Source organism: Danio aesculapii, chromosome 15 (assembly GCF_903798145.1).
Source record: "Danio aesculapii chromosome 15, fDanAes4.1, whole genome shotgun sequence".
Lineage (NCBI taxonomy): Eukaryota > Metazoa > Chordata > Actinopteri > Cypriniformes > Danionidae > Danio > Danio aesculapii.
Window position 1 is genome coordinate 11264622 of NC_079449.1, and position 23639 is coordinate 11288260.

General features: G+C 35.6%; 2 protein-coding genes across 2 annotated transcripts; both read left to right on the forward strand.

The window, feature by feature from the left end:
- Positions 1 to 2933: 2933 nt before the first annotated feature.
- Positions 2934 to 16569, forward strand: hsc70 (heat shock cognate 70). Its single transcript, XM_056473898.1, has 9 exons — positions 2934 to 3048; positions 7864 to 8073; positions 9695 to 9900; positions 11460 to 11612; positions 12467 to 13022; positions 13112 to 13314; positions 13851 to 14049; positions 14147 to 14379; positions 15959 to 16569. Exons 2-9 carry the CDS (start codon positions 7869 to 7871, stop codon positions 16145 to 16147), a joined length of 1944 nt encoding a protein of 647 aa, XP_056329873.1. The 5' UTR covers positions 2934 to 3048; positions 7864 to 7868; the 3' UTR covers positions 16148 to 16569.
- A 250-nt stretch (positions 16570 to 16819) lies between these two features.
- On the forward strand, positions 16820 to 22626 carry si:dkey-238d18.3 (chymotrypsin-like protease CTRL-1). Its single transcript, XM_056473732.1, has 8 exons — positions 16820 to 16989; positions 17351 to 17484; positions 17630 to 17709; positions 18319 to 18400; positions 18853 to 19036; positions 19143 to 19273; positions 21737 to 21883; positions 22261 to 22626. Exons 1-8 carry the CDS (start codon positions 16944 to 16946, stop codon positions 22483 to 22485), a joined length of 1029 nt encoding a protein of 342 aa, XP_056329707.1. The 5' UTR covers positions 16820 to 16943; the 3' UTR covers positions 22486 to 22626.
- The last annotated feature ends 1013 nt before the right edge of the window (positions 22627 to 23639 follow it).

The following is a 23639-nucleotide window of genomic DNA, read 5'->3' on the forward strand; positions in this document are numbered from 1 at the left end:
CGCCCATGGGTGTTCTGGTCTAAAAAAGGAGGTGTGTTATAGCGCATTTCTGGAGCGTTGCTATTTTGAGGAACTAAAATAGACTATGCAACAGACCAGCTGAGAGGAGGTCTAAAGTTCAGCGCAGAGCACGTTAGTTGTGCACCTCGCTTAAACATTTCTTAACACACGCAGGATGTGCAGCAACACACAAATATCTTTACAAATGAAAAATAATTAAAGGAATAAAATATTACAAAAATTATTATTTTCTACATAAATATAAACACCACTGCCTCCATGCCTTCTTCATCTCAGGAGGCTTTTTTTAATTTATTCATGACAATTCGCTTTTGTATAATGTTATTATTATTATTAGCAGTATAATTTATTTTATGCATATTTTTATTTGTTTTATTAAAAACAAGCTTAGATTTGCCCACCTGTCAGGTTTTGGATATAACTCAGTTTTTTGACCACACTTCATTATTATTGTTCATTTATTCGTTTGCTGGAAATCAGAGTTTTAAAACAAATCTTTGTGCTTAACAAGCGAAATGAATTATGTAGGCTAATGGATGTCTGTGCGTACAACATGTTTTCTTATCCACGAAATAAAGTGAAAGTAAAGAATGAGGAGGCTCTTATTCTCACGCTGCAGATGGTCTGTTAAACTGTTTTCTCACTAGTGAAGAGCTCTGTTTTTCCACCTACAGTCGCCATGTAAATAGCAAATGAGCCATGACATGACGCAACTGACTCTTAAAGGGAATGGGAGATGAGACCCCTATTGGTTTATTCCAATGCAATCTCGCGGCATTTGGTAACTTTTTTATTTAATTGCTAATTCGTATGAATTTATACGATCTAATTTGTACAATTTAGTACGATTTGCCACGCCTCCTTTTTAAAATCGTACATTTTCATACGAATGAACTCGTACGAATAGATGCTATAAATTGATCGTCAAAATAGAGCCCCAAGTATCCCCAAGTATTGGGGTTTTGTTTACGAGTGAGGTAAGGATGGAACGTGAGATTGACAGGCGGATCGATGCAGAGGCAGCAGTAATGCGGTCGATGTATGAATTTGTAAATTTTAAATGGAAACTTTCATACGAATTAACCTTTTCTTATATTATAATACTTTTTATGTCGTTAGTTTGGTGGTCAAAAGGGCATCAATGTGTGGATGTCAAATAGATGTCAAAGTTTTGACATCCAGTAGATGCCTGCTTTTCAACATCATTCTTGATGTCAGTTTAATGTTGTTTTGATGCGGGTAAAGTCTAGTAAAATCTAGAAGGGATACATCTGCGACTGGTAGTTAACCATAATTATTTATATCATTATAACAATTACTGTTTTTAGATTACTTTGAAGGTTGGGTTTCGGGTTGGGGTAGGCGTTAATAAAATACAATTTAACGGGTTATTGAATAAATAATATGAATAATACTCTCTATATATATGTACAGTTTTTACATTACTGCGAGGGTTTGGTTTAGGGTTGAGGTAGAGTTAGATCTTAAAATTATACATTTTAGTGGGTAAATTAAATAACCTAAATAATCTTGTTAACTTCCTGCTGCAGCTTCATCCCTTTTAGCAAACAACCCACATCACCCTCCATGTCAATTCGTACATTTAGATGACCCTGTTACTCAAGAAAAACTGCCAAATCAATATAATACTGTTATAAATTGGAAAGATAAAAATTGTAATTACTAAAGTTGTATAATCTATGTTGTTTAATGTTCAGTTATTAATATTATATATATATATATATATATATATATATATATATATATATATATATATATATATATATATATATATATATATATATATATATATATATGTATATTTATATATATATATATATATATATATATATATATATATATATATATATATATATATATATATATATATATTTATTTATTTTATTTATTTATTTTTTTTACAGCCTTTTGGTATTCCAGAGATGGTAACAAATTTAGATTAAACTGTAAAACCAGCTAAAAATCACGAAGAATTGAAAATATTAAATAAATAAATAAATAAATAAATAAATAAATAAATAACACTTACTCCTTATTTTTTACTACCAAGGTTTCTTAAGGTACTTCCAGGTGTTGCCTGATATGTTGCATGTTTTGAAGCCACATAAGTCTTAAATGCATATACATTGAAAGAGCTATCTGTATTAACTTTGTAGCTGTCTGATCTCTCAACAAGAATGTTTTATTCATATAGTAAATGCTTCAGTGCTGAACACCATCTGGTGAAATTATCTTATGAGCACATACGTGTTTATCTAGCATGCTATACAGATCAACCGGGGTTGTTCCAAGAAGGGTTACAACTGCGGCCGGAAGATAACAACAATTATTTATATTATTTTTTTTATTACCCATTAATTTTAACATATTAACGTCTTTCCTAACCTCAAATCTGCCCCTTACTATAATGTAAAGCAGTAATTATAGCAAGAATTATTCATATTACTTATTAAATTACTCATTCATTTGTATTTTATTCTGCCTCTACCCCAATCCTAAACCTGCGCCTTACAGAAGTGTAAAATTATTCATTATTGTTGTAGTGTCATAAAAAAATGATGCTATATATAATACAGTTGAATCTCATCTAAACTTACTATTACACCAAGAATTTTGGGGCAAAAAGTACTACAAAAAACAACTTAAATCTGCAAAAACAAGGTGAGGACTGCACTTATTAAGTCTGTGTCGTTCTCAATAAAGCCTGAATATCCCAATGGATGGAAACAAGCGTCTTCTGTTACTCTAGCCTGGCATTAGCAGCTGGTTGTTAACTCACTGTGTTCTGAATGGCAGGCGTTTGGCTGTGTGTGAAGTGCAGACTGGAACTTTCTGTGGGTCAGGTGACCGGGGCTGGAAATCTCTGCGCTATAAACAGACAGGAGTCCAGGGCTTCTGCCTCTGAGTCCAGCAGCGCAGGAGTGCAACAGGCACCAGGACGAGCTGAGGGGGTGAAAAGACATTCATTACAATCCGTTATCTCTCAGGAAGAACTTTTACAGTAAGGTAAAGGTTTTCTTTGAAGCATTGCACACAACTTGGCTTATGCTCTGTTTTTCATTTGAACAAATTTTTTAACATTGATTTTCTATTGAAAGTTTCTCATTTTTTGTGCAAGAAAATGCATTTTTCTGAGCTGGATAACAGACAAAAACTCATACAAAGCCGTAGTGGCACAGGGTTATACTTGAATATGCATCATTGGACTATTTAAACTGTGCTTCACACAGAAAATATGTTGTATTTGAGAGGTGGGAGCCATTTTTGTTATACGTGGATTTAAACATAACCTCTACACTTATCAGAGGGTTGGTTTAATGAGGTCTGAACTTGTGAAGCTTTTAGAAGTATCAATATAGAATTTACTTAATTTTTTCATTTATTTATTTTATTATTTTTTAAATGAGTTTTTCTTATATATTTCCATTTCTTTCCCCCTTATCTTGTTACTTATCGCCTGTTTTCTGTTGTCTGTAATGCATGAAACTTTAATAAATATATTGAAAACTAAAGACCATTATAATTTGTGCAGTGTGGTCTAGATCAGTGGTTCTTGACAAGGCGTCCCGGCCCACAAGGGGGCCTCAGCGAGACAATTTGGAAAACTATCATGTTGCCTTAGTCCATTTTATCCCCTAGCTGACCCAAAAATGGACAAATAATGAAGTCTCACTGATTTGCCTTTAGCAGCTAACAGTAATAACCCAAGCATACTGGACCCAGGTGAGGAAGCCACACATATTTCGAGTTGCAGCGCCAGCAATACTGGAAACACGAAATGAAGGAAATACCAAGATAGTTACCTGAACTACAGTTTTGTTCCATTTTCTCAAAGCAAAGTGTCCCTGACCCAGCCACAGTGCATTATCTGCACCAAAGTTTTTGCTAATGAATGCATGAGGCTGTCCAAATTAATAAGACATTTGCAGACCACTCATCCCCAATACCGCAAGGTGTAACCAATACAAATGGTCTATTGATGTTTTGCTCTATTATTTTACATTAAGAGCCAGTTTCTGTGCCCGATGATCGGGTTGTTGTGGTCCTAACCTTCGACCACCACCCATTCGGGTGGGCCCACAGGAGAATGGTCCCACGTCGCTCCTTTGGGCTAAGCCCGGCCGGCTTTCAGCGGGAAAAAACCTGGCCACCAGGAGCTCGCATACAAGCCCCAACCCCAGGCCTGGCTCCAGGGTGGGGCCCCGGCTGCGCCATACCGGGCGACGTCACGGTTTTTGAACCGCACTTAGTCTGACCTGTCACCCAAGACCTTTTTGCCTTGGGAGTTTTTTTCCTCGCCGCTGTCGCCACTAGCTTGCATGGTTCGGGATCTGTAGAGCTGCGCATCGATGGATTGCTCTTCAGTGTTTGGACTCTCAGTAGTGACTATTAAACCACACTGAACTGAACTAAACTGAACTGAGCTTAATCTCTGAAAATTGAACTGACACTGTTCCTATTTACTATGATCTTTTATGTAAAGCTGCTTTGACACAATCTACATTGTAAAAGCGCTATACAAATAAAGGTGAATTGAACTGAATTTAATTGAATCGGGAGATCCTACCAGGGGCATTAGCCCCTGACAATATAGCTCTTAGGATCACTCAGATACTCAAACCCCTCCACTACGATAAGGTGGCTATTCATGGAGGTAAAGCTCTCGATTTACCAGTCAATCTACTTTCCTACTCTCACCTATGGTCATGAGTTTTGGGTCATGACTCGAAATGACAAGATATAAGCGGCCAAAAGGAGTTTTCTTCGCAGGGTGGCAGGGCGCACCCTTATAGCCAGGGTGAGGAGCTCTGTCACCCGGGAGGAGCTCGGAGTAGAGCCGCTGCTTCTTCACAATGGCTGAGAAGTCAGCTGAGGTGGCTCGGGCATCTGTTTCATAATCCTCCTGGACGCCTACCTATAGGGAGGTGTTGAAATACAGTAGCATGGTAGGCGCAATTAAGCAGCTACAACTCTGCACAGGTCAAAAACCTGGCAGATTAATTCTTATTATTATGAATATTTGTTATTTTCAGCCACTTTAAACATTATAAATAGTTTGAAGATTAACACTGCACTGTATTAAAATAAATAAAACGTCAGCGTTTAAATTAAAAAAATTTTTTAAGTTAAAATATCACTGTTCTTAAAAAGTAAAAAGAAAACGGCTTTACTTAAATGTAAAGTAGTATCATAAAGTAGTCTATTCATCAAAACCTGGAAATGTTCCTCGGACCTCATAAATATAAGCTATATTTCATCATATTCATATATAAACTCTTTTTGATCAGTTTTGAAATAGATGTTGCATGTACACGACATAATTGTATATCTTAGAAATCTAAACATTAACTTGTATTTTAAATATATGAATTGGATTGACATATTTAAATTAGAAATTAGATCTGCTAGTTAGAGTAGGCTTTATGTGTCAGAAAAGCAAGTGATTAAACTACACCTGTCAACATTGGGATATAAAAATACGGGATACGCCTCAAACAACTATTACAAATATGGAGAGGAAATTTGCTTCAAATGATAGAATACATAACAAACATTAGAAAATTACAAATAAAAGGTTTCACCTATTAAAATGAAATTACTGATCACATCGGTGTCATCGTACACATTAAAGGGTTAAAACTGTGTTCATTTTATTACTCTGATTATTCAGCGATTCCTATGCATACCATTAAAAAGGAAGCCTGCGTACCACTAGTGGTACACATACCCCAGTTTGAGAACCACTGCTCTAGTATATCTTCCTCAGTGTTCAACAATAACAAATAAACTTAAAGTGTTGTGAACAAGTCAAGGGTGATGATGACAGATTTTTGAAATTCTGAATTATCGCTTTAAATTACAATGTTCTCTTGTCTCATGACATCAGCTTTCCTGTAAGAAACAGCCTGCTTAATGTTTTCTAAAATCCTTAACTTGATTTTCTCTGAAAACTTGAGAAGACATGACAATATTGAGCATTAGAGCTTTTTTGGTTTTGCATTTCATGTTTAATTCAACTGACCCTTTATAATGAATTGCATTAATGGATTAAATAAAGTAAGTAATGTGCAGTTATGGACGTTCACAGTTGTCGGTTTACACACACATACACACACAGTCCTAGTCATGGCCCACAGCCAAGCATGCAATCTAGTGCTTTCTAAATGACTGCAGCTCAAATGTGAATTTAACCACAATCAGTCAAATATATTACATATAACTTACATATTATTTACAAGCTGTATCTGTTATGCCTTTTCATATAGTACCTTTCATGTACTGTGTAAAAAAAGCTGTTTGTGGAAGAACAAGTTCTGCGAAGTCTCAAAGATCAAAGTGCAAGATAAACTCTCCTGCAAGTGAAAAAAAAGATTCTTGAGAATTGCCTGAAACAGATCATCAGTAATTCCACTCTTGCTTTCTGCACAATACTATGTAGGTTTGTAACATGTTTGCTTAATCCAGCTTATGGGCTTAATATCTTGCCAAAAACACCTGTAGTGACCCGCACAGTTGTCATATCTGAGGTTTAGAAGAGTTTGGTTTGATTTACTGCCATTTTCTGTAAGTAAATCCCCTCTGCAAGCATTTCCAACCCAGTGGGCAACTTGATGTCAAAACCACATCAAAAACAATGTTAAAAACAAGTCAAAATATGGACAGCCTTGTAATCGATTTCTGACGTTTTTTGATACTAATGTTAGATGTCAATTAGACGTCATTTTGACATTAAAGTAGTTAACATTCATTGTAGGGATGCATAATCCATTGTAAATTAGGAATTAAATCTTTCGGATTTATAAAACTTACTTATTTATATTATAATACTTGTTGTGTCCCTATTTCTGTGGTCAAAAGGGCATCAATGTGTGAATGTCAAATGGGCGTCAAGGTTTTGACATCAAATTCATTCACATTTTGAGGTGTTTTTGATATCACGCTTAATGTCAATTTGATGGAGAATAGAATTGATACACTTCCTTACTGTTCTTATCACTGTATAATATGTGCTATAGCATTTAGAGATGAAATTCAGTTTCTGACATGCGCTGTTAATGAGAGACCAATCAAAACAGATTGAGTCATGATCTGACCAATCAGAGCAGAGCAGCCTCTTAAAAGATGGAAGACCCTGCGAAAAGAGCTGCTGCTGTACTGTAAAATTGTGTTTATTGACTATGGATTAATATAAACCAACACTGTAACACAAAATCCGTAAAAAAAAAGTAAATAAAAAACTGGCAGCTGTGGTTATCAGCATTTAACCATAAAAATACAGTACAGGAATATAAAAGAAATGTCAAAAATTTACGGTAAATTAACGTATTTACTAAAAAAATAAATAAAACCATACACCAATATTTTGATGAAACATAAAACTCTAATGTGCATAACTCAAGAGAAAAAACAAACAAAAATATATAGTAATGTCAACAAAACGGCATTAAAAAGTGAAGTGTCATGCAGTTATTCACGTATTTATTAAGAAAACTTTCTGTTAAACAGGTTACAGAATTTTACCGTAGTATTTTTGCAGTTTTTTTGCTGTTGAAATCATGGAGATTTTGCAGGACACCCTATAAACTAACTTATTTCCCACAAAATAGGTCTTATCAAAAAAGTTCTATATGCATGCATTAAATAAGTCTATGAATGCAGTAGTGTATTGTTTGGATGTTAATTCTTTAGACTTGGAACTGTAGAAAAACAATAATGATAGTAATTTCAATTGTAAGTTTGCATGCAGAAGTAATCATTCTGGCATTCTTAACAAAAGAAATCTTATTGAATAAAAATAACTATTGGTCATTTTGTATCCAGACAGGATGTCAAAAGGTCCAGCAGTGGGTATTGATCTGGGCACCACCTACTCATGTGTGGGAATCTTCCAGCATGGAAAGGTGGAGATCATCGCCAATGACCAGGGAAACAGAACGACCCCCAGCTACGTCGCTTTCACAGACACCGAAAGACTGATCGGAGATGCAGCCAAGAACCAAGTTGCTATGAACCCTTCTAACACTGTGTTTGGTAAGGCAGCAAAGTAGAAAAAAATAATTTAATTAGCGATTTTGTCTTGATTATAGTCCAAATATCTAAGAATTCATAAATTAAGAAGAAATCTAGACAAGTAAAAATGATTAGCTTATTTTCAGAAAAAAAATTTGTCCAAATTAACTCAGTTTCTTCTTGAATCAAGCAAAATAATCTGCCAGTGGGGTGAGGACTTTCTGCTTCACTGTTAAAAGCGATTACTTTATACCACAGGTGTCAAATCCAGTTCTTGGTGGGCCACAGCTCTGTACAGTTTAGCTTTGACTCTAATTAAACACACCTGATCAAATTAATTGTGTCCCTCAGGCTTGTTTTAAACCCTACAGGTAAGTGAAGTGTGTTTAATTAAGGTTGGAACTAAACTGTGCAGAGCTGCGGCCCTCAAGGAACTGGATTTGACACCTGTGCTTTATACTAAAGTGAGTAAAGCTATTGTACTAAAAGCAACACTTTGAAATCATTTTTTAAGTGAGTAAACCTGTTGCAAATTGTAAAGTTAAAGTTGATTTTTATTTTTTTAATTATGCTCAAAGTTCATTTACTTATTAATTTTAAGCCAACAGGTTTACACACTTTTTTAAGTAAAGCAACAAACTAACTCCCTTTTTAAAGTCAACTAATCATTTATTTACAGAAGTACAGTCCAGTGGGGATTTTACTTTTAGAAAATGCTTCTTAATTTAATAACTTTTAGATATTTGGACAAAAAAAAAAATACAAAACCTCCTTAATAAGAAAATCTTTTTTAAATTAATGATTTGTTTTTATATGTACCATAATTTGGTGCACTTTACTTGAAAAGAGTCCAATTGTAAGACTGCTGTTCTCCACTAGACTTCAGTGTAAACGCTAAGACATAGGTCATTGCCAGCACAATTTAATATTATAGACCCCCCCCACACACACACACACACACACACACTTTTTTCCCTTTAATTTTCTAATATATATATATAAAATATATATAAATATATATATATATATATATATATATATATATATATATATATATATATATATATATATATATATATATATATATATATATATTTATTTATTTTTGTACGTTCTGTATCACTGACTAACGTTTCTTTAATTGTCACATATGTCAGTGTTGTATGATTGTCAATTATTCATTCATTCATTTTCTTTTCGGCTTAGTCCCTTTATTAATCTGGGATCGCCACAGCGGAATGAACTGCCAACTTATCCAGCATATGTTTTACACAGTGGATGCCAGCTGCAACCCATTACTGGGAAACATCCATACACACTCATTCACAAACATACACAACGGACAATTTAGCTTACCCAATTCACCTATATGTCTTTGGACTTGTGGGGGAAACCGGAGCATCTGGAGGAAACCCACACGAACACGAGAAGAACATGCAAACTCCACAAATAAATGCCCAAAAAAACTGACCCAGCCGAGGCTCAAACCAGCGACCTTCTTGCTGAGGCGATCGTGCTACCCACTGCACCACCGTGACACCCTATTATCAATTATGTGTTATAATAATGTTAATAATAAAGGTCTCAGTGCTTCTGTTTGTTGTCATTTTTGTCTTTGATATGCATCTTCTTGGTTCAACAGATGCCAAGCGCCTGATTGGTCGACGCTTTGATGACCCGGTGGTTCAATCTGACATGAAGCACTGGCCCTTTAAGGTAATCAGTGACGGCAGCAAGCCCAAAATGGAAGTGGAGTACAAAGGAGAGATAAAGACTTTCTTCCCAGAAGAGGTGTCCTCCATGGTCCTCACTAAGATGAAAGAGATCTCCGAAGCTTACCTTGGCAAGGTGAAATAAATTACAAACTATAAAACTTGTGTACAGTAGTCAACATCTGAAGTGGATCAGAAAAGTTTTTCAAAATCAAAACTCAAAAAAGACAAGTTATTGAATAATTTTAGAGTCTAAAACTATTAAGCAACACCCATTATTATCTCAGTGATAATTTTGAAATGCTGAATACTGAATACTTTCATTCTGGGCCCTTTGACATGTATAACTTGCACTGAAGCTTTTCTTTCAGACATTTTTTAACACTTTATTTTGATGGTCTATTTGAGACTGTAGTAGACTGTCTGCTTAATATCTGTTGATACTGCTCCTTCAACAGACATTTAACTGACTAGAAGAAACTTTGCAAGTACATACTTTGCAAGTACATGTCAACTTACACCAACCCTAACCCCAACGTAACAGTCTACTTATAATCGAATGAGAGTTAGTTGGCATGTGGATGCAATGTAACTTAAATTAAACAAACAGACCATCAAAATAAAGTTACCACATTTTTATGTCTACAATAACATTAAAAGTCCTTCCCTGGATTTAAAAAAAAGCGAACTGAAGGAAATACCATGTTATATTACTATTATTTTATTTATTTATTCAGATTATTTTTGTCATATTGTGATCGAACATGGTGTGCAACTTGGGATGCCAGAAGTGCAACCACAATACATGACCTACGCATGAGGTCACTGGCTCCATATACGGCCTAATTTTAAAAAAGTAAGCCTCTTATTGATCACATGCTACATTATCAAACCAAAACAAGAGAGAAAGACACATACTGTGGTGAGGACTAACAGATGTGCAAAGCTCTGCAAGCCTCAACCTCAAGCTTCTTATTTTTTTCTAACGTCTTCATTACAAGTGGTTTTGAAAAATTCACTTCAGATTAATATCTGATTTTGCAACGCGTTTCTGGTTGAAGTTTCAATTGTACCTCCACTGTCTATGAGAGATATTTGAAGATAACACTTGTTATTGCTGGCTGTAGGCAGGATGTAATCTTTATCTGAAACTCATCAAAACAAGTTTGGTTTGGTGAACGTACAAAGTGGAAAAAAATAACTGTGATCCAAGCCAACATAATCTTTAAAACATGCATGCACAATCGCTGAACTTTAGAGAGCAATGCAACTATTAAATGGGATATTTCACCCAAAAATAAACATTTTCTTACAATTTATTCACCTTTGAGAGATTCTAAACTTTTATGAATCTCTTTTTTCTGCTTAACACATAAGAAGCTATATTAAAGAAAGCTGAAAATGGCTAACCAATGACATCTATAGTAGGAAAACAAAACTTATGGAAGTCAATGGTCAATAGTTTCCAGAACATTCTTTGTTATATCTTCATTATATCTTCTTGAAGAGGAAGAAAGAAACCTAAACAGGCTTAAAACAAGTTAAAGGTGAACAAATGTTGACAGAATTTTCAGTTTTGGGTGATCCCTTTAATGCATAAACAAACTTTCAGACTGATGTTACCAATGCTAATGCTATTATGCTAACAATGCCAATATAAAACGTGTAAATGAGAATTTGATCTTGTTATTTCAGGCTGTATCAAATGCAGTGATTACGGTGCCTGCTTACTTTAATGACTCCCAGCGCCAAGCCACCAAAGATGCTGGAACCATCGCTGGCCTTAATGTCCTTCGCATCATCAATGAGCCAACAGCAGCTGCTATTGCATATGGATTGGACAAAAAGGTATATATTCTGATCTATACTTTACCTAGTTCAGGTCTTTATATGGGTAAAGATGCTTACAGGGAGGGTTGACCCAAAAAGAAAACTTGTTCTCCTCCACTTGTTCTAAACCTGTTTGAAATTATTTCTTATGTTGGACATAAATGAAGATATATTATGACTTCCATAGTTTTTCATGTCAATGACTACCGGTGTTTACCATAAAAAAATATCTTCGTTTGTGTTCCACTATCGTAAATGGTAAGTCAATTTTCCTTTTTGGGTGAACTCTCAATTTTTTAATAGTAACATTAAAGTAACACATTGATTTTTATTTGTACAACAGTTTTACTAAAAATACCATGGTAAAACTAAGGTTGATAATGCAAAACCATGATTAATTTGGGGTTACCATAGTTAACTATGGTAACCTCAAATTAATTATGGTTTACAAATTTTACTATAGTTTTATCCTGGTAATTGTGGTAAAACTGTGGTTATACCAGGGATGTCCAAACTCAGTTCTGGAGGGCCGGTGTCCTGCAGATTTTAGCTCTAACTTGCGCCAACACACCTTCAAGGATGTTTCTAGTAAGAGCTGGATTCACTAGCCTACGTGTGTCTGATTGTGTTGGAACTAAACTTTGCAAGACACTGGCACTACAGGACCGAGTTTGGGCACCCCTAGGTAATACAAAAAGAAATGTGACAAAAATCATGGTTACTACAATTTTACTTTTAAAAACCACGGTTATTTTTTAAGGAATCCCTTTAACTGGCGTGTACTATATATTTGAATGAACTTCAGTGCAGTACGGTTGAAGAGTTAGGAAGGTTAAACTGCTGCTTTACTGTGTGACCACAATTCACTACAGGTTGGTGGTGAGCGCAATGTCCTCATCTTTGATTTGGGTGGTGGCACCTTTGACGTGTCCATTCTGACCATCGAGGATGGCATTTTTGAGGTCAAGTCAACAGCAGGTGACACCCATTTGGGTGGTGAAGACTTTGACAACCGCATGGTCAACCACTTCATCACTGAGTTCAAGCGCAAGTTCAAGAAAGACATCACTGGAAATAAACGTGCTGTCCGTCGCCTGCGGACAGCATGTGAGCGTGCTAAGCGCACCCTTTCATCCAGCACACAGGCCAGCATTGAGATCGACTCTCTATTTGAAGGCGCTGACTTCTACACTTCCATCACCAGAGCACGTTTTGAGGAGCTCAATGCTGACCTGTTTCGTGGTACACTGGAGCCAGTGGAAAAGGCTCTGCGGGATGCCAAGATGGATAAGGCACAGATCCATGACATTGTGCTGGTTGGTGGCTCCACTCGAATTCCCAAGATCCAAAAGCTTCTTCAGGACTTCTTTAATGGGCGAGATCTTAACAAGAGCATTAACCCTGATGAAGCCGTAGCTTACGGAGCTGGTAAGACGTTTAATTTCCTATCTACAGTAGATTATAAATCAATTTTGCTTTGTGACATGCTACTAATTTCCCCCCCAAAACCCACCCAGCTGTGCAGGCAGCCATCTTAACAGGTGATACATCAGAGAATGTCCAAGACCTGTTGCTGCTGGACGTCACTCCTCTCTCTCTGGGCATTGAAACAGCAGGTGGTGTCATGACTGTGCTAATCAAGAGGAACACCACCATTCCCACTAAGCAAACCCAGACCTTCACCACCTACTCAGACAACCAGCCGGGCGTACTAATCCAGGTAAATAGAATAAGTTGTTTTAGACACATTGTCTGTTGTTTTCAAATAACCAATATCATTATAGCAGGTATTTCCACTTCAAAGCTCCTTTAGTGCAGCTATAACTGAAGCACTATTATTATAGTCAGGTTCACCAGCATATATTTATGGATGCTCTAACAAGAAAGGCTTAGATGTACTGTAAAACCAATTAAAATGCCAGTACTGGTGTTTAAATACAACATATTTTGATGACCGGCAATCCAAGACTGTAATAGAACATCCGAAACTAGGACTCACCAAACTTGTTCACGGAGGGCCAGTGTCCTGTAGAATTTATCTCCAACCCCATTTAAACACACCTGAACAAGTTAATCAAAGTCTTACAAGGTATACTTGAAATTTCAAGGCAGGTGGTTTGAAGCAAGCTGGAGGTAAACTCTTCAGGGACACCGGTCCTCCACAACAGAGACTGATGACCCCTGTCCTAAACAATTAACCTAGTTGGCATTTGCAACTATGGATTTCATTTTAGTAATCCCACTTCTAATCTCTAGGTATACGAGGGAGAGAGAGCCATGACAAAGGACAACAACATTCTTGGGAAATTTGAGTTGACTGGCATCCCTCCTGCTCCTCGCGGTGTGCCACAGATTGAAGTTACCTTTGACATTGACGCCAATGGAATTCTCAATGTATCCGCAGTAGACAAAAGCACTGGCAAAGAGAACAAGATCACTATTACCAATGACAAAGGTGGAACAACTTGTCCTAAACTTGGCTAATTCTGGGCATTAAAGGTAGTCTTGGGTTTTGCAATGAGTTTCCCACTAATCTCTTCTGCTTCTTTCAGGTCGTTTGAGCAAGGAAGACATTGAACGTATGGTACAAGAGGCTGACCAATACAGAGCAGAGGATGAAGTCCAGAGGGAAAAGGTCACTGCCAAGAACTCTCTGGAGTCCTTGGCCTTTAATATGAAGAGCACGGTTGAGGACGACAAGTTGCAGGACAAGATCAGTCCAGAGGACAAAAAAACTATTACTGACAAATGCAATGAGGTCATCTCCTGGCTGGACAAGAACCAGGTAGGTTACAACATACATTGCAACTTGCAAGTCAATCTTCAGGTTACACTAGTTTAAGATTATGAAAGGTGTTCCTCACCTTGAGGAAACCAAATCCATTTGTGTAGCCAGCCAGAGTGTCAATCAATAATCAAAAACAGCTTTTCACACTGCTCTTATCCCTGGGTTTATCGTCATTCCAAACTTATTAAACCCCAGTAGAGAAATGGTACAAGATGATAATTTAGAAACACTGGTAGCATTGTTTTTCCCGAGTTAACCTGACATTTCATTACAAACAGATGTTTTAGCATTTAAATGGGGAACAAAAATGAATCAGGTTGATTATTTTATATTTATATTTATATAAAATATTTTAAGTGCTGTTGCCTCACAGCAAGAAGGTCGCTGGTTCAAGCCTTGGTTAAGTCAGTTGGCATTTCTGTGTGGAGTTTGCATGTTCTCCCTGCGTTCGCGTGGGTTTCCTCCGGGTGCTCCGGTTTCCCCCACAGTCCAAAGACATGCGGTACAGGTGAATTGGGTAAGCTAAATTGTCCGTTGTGTATGAGTGTGAGTGTGTATGAATGTTTCCCAGAGATGGGTTGCGGCTGGAAGGGCATCCGCTGCGTAAAAACGTGCTGGATAACTTGGCGGTTTATTCCACTGTGGCAACCCGGGATTAATAAAGGGACTAAGCCAAAAAGAAAATGAATGAATGAATAAAACGTTTTATATTTACATGTATGTCTGACGTTTCCATTTAGAAAAATCTTTATAATGCAGTTTGCACTATCAATGCATTACAAGAGCCTTTATTTAAAGAACTTTTATACTGGGTTCGTCCAATCATAGACACTGAAAATGTAGATATATCCAAGGTTTTAGTCATGTACCATTTTAAATGATAAATTTATTCTAATTCCCAAGATTACCATCCTGGGTAAATTATGAATAGTGGGAAACATTAAACAACATACGGCAACTGTGAATTCCCCTGAAGAGATCATTAAGAAACTAATTCCTAACTTTATTCCTAAAGGTACACCAACAGTAAATACTGCCAGGGGTATTTTGATTTTTAATGTACATTAATCCTAGAATACATACCTATCAACCCAAAGACTGCTGCGAGTAAGTAATATAACCATCTAATAAACGACCAGAACGTCAGTTATGCTCACATTTGAGAAAGGTACTTAGAAGTAATGTTTGGTTTGCAGACAGTCAGTTGGTACTTCAACACATACACAGTATCTACAAGTATGTGTATTACAAAACATTAGAAAAGATATGGTAATCCTTTCTCTTTGAGGGAATCCAGCAATTGACTGCAACTTTTCTTTCCATTTGGTTGGGATTTGAGTTGCAATTGGGCTGGAAATTTTTCTTGGACATGGAAACCCTGCCAACAGTATACATTTTAGATGTCTCATCTAACCCATTTATTTCTGCTCTTGGAGTCTCTAATAGTGAGCTGATCAATCAAATAGGGTTAGGGTTTGTACTTTTGGTGTGACTTCTGAACCATATTAAAGAAAATGCATTAGAGAATAAGCCACTTAGCAGAACAATGAACATCTTCTTATGTCCTGTGCCACAGACAGCAGAAAAAGAGGAGTACGAGCACCAACAGAAGGAGCTGGAAAAAGTGTGCAATCCCATCATCACCAAGCTCTATCAAGGCGCAGGTGGCATGCCAGGTGGGATGCCAGGTGGGATGCCCGGCGGTTACCCTGGAGGGCAAGGAAGTGGTTCTTCCTCTGGTCCTACCATTGAGGAAGTGGACTAATTTTTGGCACTAGAACACCCAGGCTTACACAAAGAAAGCAACCAACAACTCTGCTGGACGTCAAACAGGCTTCTTTTCAAAAAGCATTTACTCACATTAGTCAGATGTGCCAGATGAGACCAACTTAGAGCTGGTGACCAAAGCAATATGGCACTTTCAAAACAGCATTATCATATAAGTATCAAATCTGTAATTCTACCTGGCTGCAAGCTATTATCTCAGTGGCTATTATACGCTTAATCATGCGATAATTAGAAATAAATACCAAGCTGAGGTGAGGCCTTGTTATTTGTCCAGTTAGCCGTTGTGCTCATTATTCATTATTGTTCAATAGGGAAAGTATTTCACAATTCTGCTTTAGGATTAATTCAATAACTGTTTCCGGTGTGACTCAACAAAAATAAAGCATATTATTTCCTCAATGTCTTGTCATGTTTTTTTGTGTGTGTTTTAATTCAATAGGATTTATACCACAAGGAAATCTATAAGAAAGCCCATTTCATAAGCAACAGACTCATTTCTGCAATTGAATGCATTTATGAAGAAGCATAGTCCTAAGATAAGAGTTGGATTGGGTGATGTCCCTTTGTTTTTGTTTGGCTGGTCAACCTATTATTGTCAATATTTAATTTTTTCGTTTCCTCGTATGACAGATACAGACATCCCTGAGCTCCTCCTAATTGCATGAAGGCACATGTTGTAATTGTGAAATTCATCAGATACTAGACAGAATATAAAGCCAGAGAGAGTCCTAATGGGAACAACAGCAAGGCATTAGGTGCTTGTCTACAACAACATGATCTGGATCATTAGCTTTTTGGCTTTGGTGGCTTCCACTCTGGGTGAGTTTATTTTTTAAATTATTTAAATATATAAATAAAATGTATTTTGTATATAACAATCTGTATAAGGACACCAAATCATCTAATAGTAACAGAACACCACAGTGAGCATATTATGCACTGTAAAAAAGTAGTTGACTCAACTTGAAATTGTAAGGCAACTTGCTGCGCATTTTGAGTTGACTCAACTTAACCCAAGTACTGCTGTTGACTCAATTTAAGTTGAGTCAACTCAAAAAAAGCTGTGCAGTCAGTTGCCTTACAATTTTAAATTGAGTCAATGTTTTTGGGGGATTTTTTATAGCGATGGGTTAAGCGGTATTTGGATTTTTATTTGTCTCCTTTTAATCCTTGTTAATAGGATGTGGTGTGCGTCAGCCATTAGGTTGGGCTGATAAAGAATCAACCCGGAAAAAACCTATTGATGGAGACATTCATGCAAGTATAATGCATGGAGTTGATGCTCTCCCTTGGCCCTGGCAGGTCTCCATCAAGGTAAAAATGTTTAAATACAGAGCGATTGTTGGAAGTCCATTCTAATTATGGTTTTTATTAATGGAACCACTTATAATTTCTCTGAATATCATAGTAGCAGTTCTCATTAAATCTGTACTAATGAAATTCTCAATATTTAAACCAGACATCCAGTGGCGAGCACCTATGTGGCGGCTCCCTGATCAACAGCTATTGGGTCCTCACTGCTGCCCACTGTCAAATTCAGTAAGAATCTGTGTGTGTATGTGTGTACAGGTTTATCTGGTTTATGGGGACAGGTTAGGGTTAGGTTATCAGATTATTGCATAATGACATGGGTATGATTTAGTTATACTCTATTAAGGTGGTTTAAAGAGACACAACTTGTGTTCCTGTAATTTATAATGCTTACAAACTATACTTAATGGGGTCTTATGACAATGCAAAATTTCCAACATGTTTCCTGTGAGGGTTACGTTTAGGAGTTGGGGTATAGGGCCATATAATAAGCAATTTTTACAGTGTAAAATACATAATGAAATCCCTGTCAACCATGTATACAAATGTGTATATGTGTGTGTGTGTGTGTGTGTGTGTGTGTGTGTGTGTGTGTGTGTGTGTGTACTGATTTGGGTGGTTTAAAAGGACAAAAAATTGTATAACGATATGGGTATAACCTACTGTATGTAATTCAACATTGAGGTGGTTTATAAGGACTTATGAGGTTTTATGTCCTTGTAGTTGTAAAAAACATACTTAATGTAGTCTTTTCGTGTGTGTGTGTGTCTGTGTGTGTGCGTGTGCGTGCGTGCGTGTGTAAAATTTTAATGCGGTTCCCTGTCCCTGTCTTACTAGGACTAGAAGTCACTATGTAGTCTTGGGACAGTATGATCGTGGCTCTAATGATGGAAATGTTCAGGTCAAAAGAATTGCTAAGGTATAATTTATTTTAATGTGATTATTACAGTGTGCATTTAAAACAAACATTTTTACATTAAACAATGCTTAAAGTTACCCTTCAGAATTGGTTGATATGCGTAAAAACTGAAATATTATGATTTGATTCTCAAAAAACATTTCTTAATATCGATGTTGAAAACCTGTATGATGTGTAATACTTTTGTGGAAACTGCTCTAGATATAGATTATAGATAGATAGATAGATAGATAGATAGATAGATAGATAGATAGATAGATAGATAGATAGATAGATAGATAGATAGATAGATAGATAGATAGATAGATAGATAGATAGATAGATAGATAGATAGATAAATAGATAGATAGATAGATAGATAGATATTTTTTATAAATGATTACTGCTTTTTTATCAATGAAATACATATTTCCCATTTAACTTCTTGACATTTTTTCTTCCTACGCTTACAGGTCATCACCCATCCCGACAACAACATACAGACTAATTTCAACAATGATGTTACTCTACTTAAACTGTCCAGTCCAGCAAAAATGACGTCCCGTGTGTCTCCCGTATGTTTGGCAAGCTCTTCTTCAAACATTGTCCCCGGGACTCTTTGTGTCACAACTGGCTGGGGCAGAACTGAAACTGAACGTAAGCCTGCACTTCAAAATGTCTGTGTCAACTGGCCCTATAACTCCTGTATAGCAACAGTTGGGTCTTTCTCAAACAAACTCTCACATTATTTTTGTTCTTTTAGTGAGCGCTCGTATCCTGCAGGAAGCCACCATACCAATAGTGAGTCAGTCTCAATGTAAGCAGAGTTTTGGGCAGAGCAAAATCACCAACAGCATGATCTGTGCGGGAGGCTCTGGATCCTCATCTTGCCAGGTAAATGAAGACAGATGTACAATCATACAAATATATATTTTTTAAATTAAGAATTTATGGTTTATATTTTGTGTTTGGGTAAAACATCATTTCTGTTTCATTCTGAAAATTACTGATGACATTTCTTACAATTTCAAAATCCAAATGTTGAGATTTGCTTTAGAGCATTTTTTTACATAATACAATAAAATGTTTACATGCTTTTAGATGTACAGTTGAAGTCAGAATGATTAGCCCCCCTGAATTATTCGCCCCCCTGTTTATTTTTTTCCCCAATTTCTATTTAACGGAGAGAAGATTTTTTTTAACACATTTCTAAACATAATAGTTTTAATAACTCATCTGTAATAACTGATTTATTTTATCTTTGTCATGATGACAGTAAATAATATTTGACTAGATATTTTCAAGACACTTCTATACAGCTTAAAGTGACATTTAAAGTCTTAACTAGGTTAATTAACTAGGCAGGTTAGGGTAATTAGGCAAGTTATTGTATAAAGATGGTATCGAAAAAAATACCTTAAAGGGGCTAATAATTTTGACCTTAAAATGGTTTTTGAAAAAATTTAAAACTGCTTTTATTCTAGCCAAAATAAAATAAACAACACTTTTTCCAGAAGAAAAAATATTATCAGACATACTGTGAAAATTTCCTTGCTCTGTTAAACATCATTTGGGAAATAAAAATGTAAAAAAAAAAAAAAAACATTCAAAGGGGTTTAATAATCCTGATTTTAACTTTAACTGTATATCTATCTATCTATCTATCTATCTATCTATCTATCTATCTATCTATCTATCTATCTATCTATCTATCTATCTATCTATCTATCTATCTATCTATCTATATATATATATATATGAAGCATATACACAATGCTTCAACTTGAGAAGAGTTAAGAAGTCAATATTTGGTGGAATAATTCTGATTTTCTGTCCCATTTTCTAACTTTTTTGAATTTTTTAGAACTTAATAGAATAAGACAAACATTAACCCAGTTTCAGTATAAAATAAATGCAGTAAATATTACGAATTTGTGAAACTGAGAAGTATTCATTTTTAAATGGTTAGTTAACCCCAATTCATTCAGAACAAAAAAAAGTTATTTTTAATCAAGTACAAGACATTTCTACCCCTTTGGTCCAAGTCTGTTAATGCAAAATTCTTCCACTTTAATCCAATGGTGCATCTAAAATTGGGGTTTCAGCACGTACTACATTTGAATTTAATTTTACTTCATGACACTTCATGACAAGTTCTGTATAGTTCTTTAAACGTTCCACGTAGCATGAATAAAGATAATATGAATGAAATTCAACAAACTACTTTCGCCATGGTGTGATTCAATCTATTCTACCAGCATCAGTTGCATTGCATTCAATGCATTTATAAATGCTTTCGTGTAACACCTTTGTATCTCAGGATACAAAGGCAAATCATTTAGATACCTGTTAATTGCAGCTTATTTTCATTCATTCATTTTCTTTTCAGCTTAGTCCCTTTATTAATTTGGGGTCGCCACAGTGGAATGAACCGCCAACTTATCCAGCATATGTTTTACGCAGTGGATGCCCTTCCAGCTGCAACCCATCACTGGGAAACAGCCATACACACCCATTCACACACAAACACTAAGGACAATTTAGCCTACCCAATTCACCTATAGTGCATGTCTTTGGACTTGTGGGAGAAAGCACCCAGAGTAAACCCATGCCAACGCGGGGAGAACATGCAAACTCTATTCAAAAATGCCAACTGACCCAGCCGAGACTCGAACCAGCGACCTTCTTGCTGTGAGGCGATCGAGCTATCCACTGCGCCACCTTGACGCCTGCTTTTTTTCAAATACTAATTTGGACATACTACAAATTTGCCGTACATAAAAGTAAGCGATTTTAGAAGCTCAACCACCTGCATGACATCTAAGAACAAACATTGGTCCTTGCAAAAAATTAACCTTATTGGTTGTCACACATCAAGCAAGCATGTCCGTATTTAAATACTGTAAACGTTAGCTGTGTTTCATTTAAGAGGCTGCATGCTTTGAAGGAAACGTATGCACATGTCATAGAAATCAATGATTGATCGACTGATTATTTGAACCAGACTCAGATGTTGTTAGCTGATCAGTGTTAAAGTGATGGTGTCTTTTACCAATTTATTCAAATGGATTTAATATTAGTTAAAGCTATTTTACGTCCGAGGTCTGGGTGTATACACTTTCAACAGAGGGGAATAAAACTTTCAAATTTGATTGAAAATATCTCCATTTATGTTCTGGATGTGATCTGACTTCTAATTTGCAATCACATGAGGTTGATTAAATGATGACTGAGATATGTTCATTTTGGGGTGTATAACCCATAAATACTTTTAAACTTCATTAAAATATGTGAAATACCAATTTATGCTTCTAAAAAATGCAATGTTAATGACTGATGTATTTCTTTTAAATGCAGGGTGATTCTAGTGGCCCTCTGATGTGTGAGAGTTCTGGTGTTTGGTATCAAGTGGGCATTGTTTCCTGGGGCAACAAAGACTGCCGTGTGGATTTTCCATTAGTATATGCCCGCGTCTCTTACTTTCGAAAATGGATTGACGAAATTGTAAGATCAAACTAGAGCACTAGCAAGTAATTTTAAAGCAAAGTATTTTTGTGATGCTACTTTTTTAATAACTGGAAATACCATATGTCGTAATACTAATTGAATTATTAAAGGCAATTTATATAACAATGATGTATCCACAGTTTTATTGCTCTTGTATTACACTACATACGTTTGTTATATATGCTTACTTTTGATTAGATAAATATTCAGTGAATGATTTTGGGTCTACCTGGAATAACTTGAGTTTTTGATGATCAAGTCTTGTCAAAATATGCCAAGTGATTGTTTAAATGTAAATAAATATATTATTTCCTTTATTAAATATACATATTTTTAAGTATAAAACTTAATACATTCATTCATTTTCTTGTCAGCTTAGTCCCTTTATTAATCTGGGGTCACCACAGCGGAATGAACCACCAACTTATCCAGCACGTTTTACTCAGCGGATGCCCTTCCAGCCACAACCCATCTCTGGGAAACATCCACAATTCACCTGTATCGCATGTCTTTGGACTGTGGGGGAAACCGATAGCACCCAGAGGAAACCCACGCGAACGCAGGAGAACATGCAAACTCCACACAGAAACGGCAACTGACCCAGCCGAGGCTCGACAAGCGACCTTCTTGCTGTGAGGCGCCAGCACTACCTACTGTGCCACTGCCTTGCCTAAAACTTTTTTTGCATACTAGAATTTGGCCAGTATATTTTTTTTTATGTTTAAAAACATAAGACTAAAATGCACATTGATATAAACTAAAATATACTGTCTAACATATTTCTTATGACATATATCAAAATAAATAAATAAATATTTAAAATATATAAACAATATTCTATTTATCTTAATAACATTTTATATTTAATTATAAAATACATCAATATCACAGTGCAGAATCCCAAAAAAATATCATATTAAATCTTTATAGTTTGTCACTCTCTTTTTTGTCAACACGTTTTTATGAAGTATATGCAGTTGAAGTCAGAATTATTAGTCCCCCTTTGAATTTTTTTCTTTTTTAAATATTTGCCAAATGATGTTTAACAGAGCAAGGAAATTTTCACAGTATGTCTGATAATATTTTTTCTTCTGGAAAAAGTCTTATTTGTTTTATTTCGGCTAAAATAAAAGCAATTTTAAATGTTTTAAAAACCATTTTAAGGACAAAATTATTAGCCCCTTTAAGCTTTTCTTTTTTGATAGTCTACAGAACAAACCATTATTATACAGTAACTTGCCTAATTACCCTAACCTGCCAAGTTAACCTAATTGACCTAGTTAAGCCTTTAAATGTCACTTAAGCTGTATAGAAGTGTCTTGAAAAATATCTAGTAAAATATTATTTACTGTCATCATGGCAAAGATAAAATAAATCAGTTATTAGAGATGAGTTATTAAAACTATTATGTTTAGAAATGTGTTGAAAAAAATCTCTCCGTTAGAAATTGAGGAAAAAAATAAACAGGGGGCTAATAAGTCAGGGGGGCTAATCATTCTGACTTCAACTGTACATATTTATATATTGCACATATTATATATTTATATTTTGTATATATAGGTACACATATATATATTACAATAAATAACAAAATTTTTCCACCCATATTTGACATTTTATTTTTTACAAAATTTATCTGAAAATTTGATATACTGTAGACAACATACGGTATAGGGATATCGGAGTTTCTCAATGTTCAGATGCTCAAATCTGAGTAAAACACAAACATTAATTCCTGATTATCTATTTATTC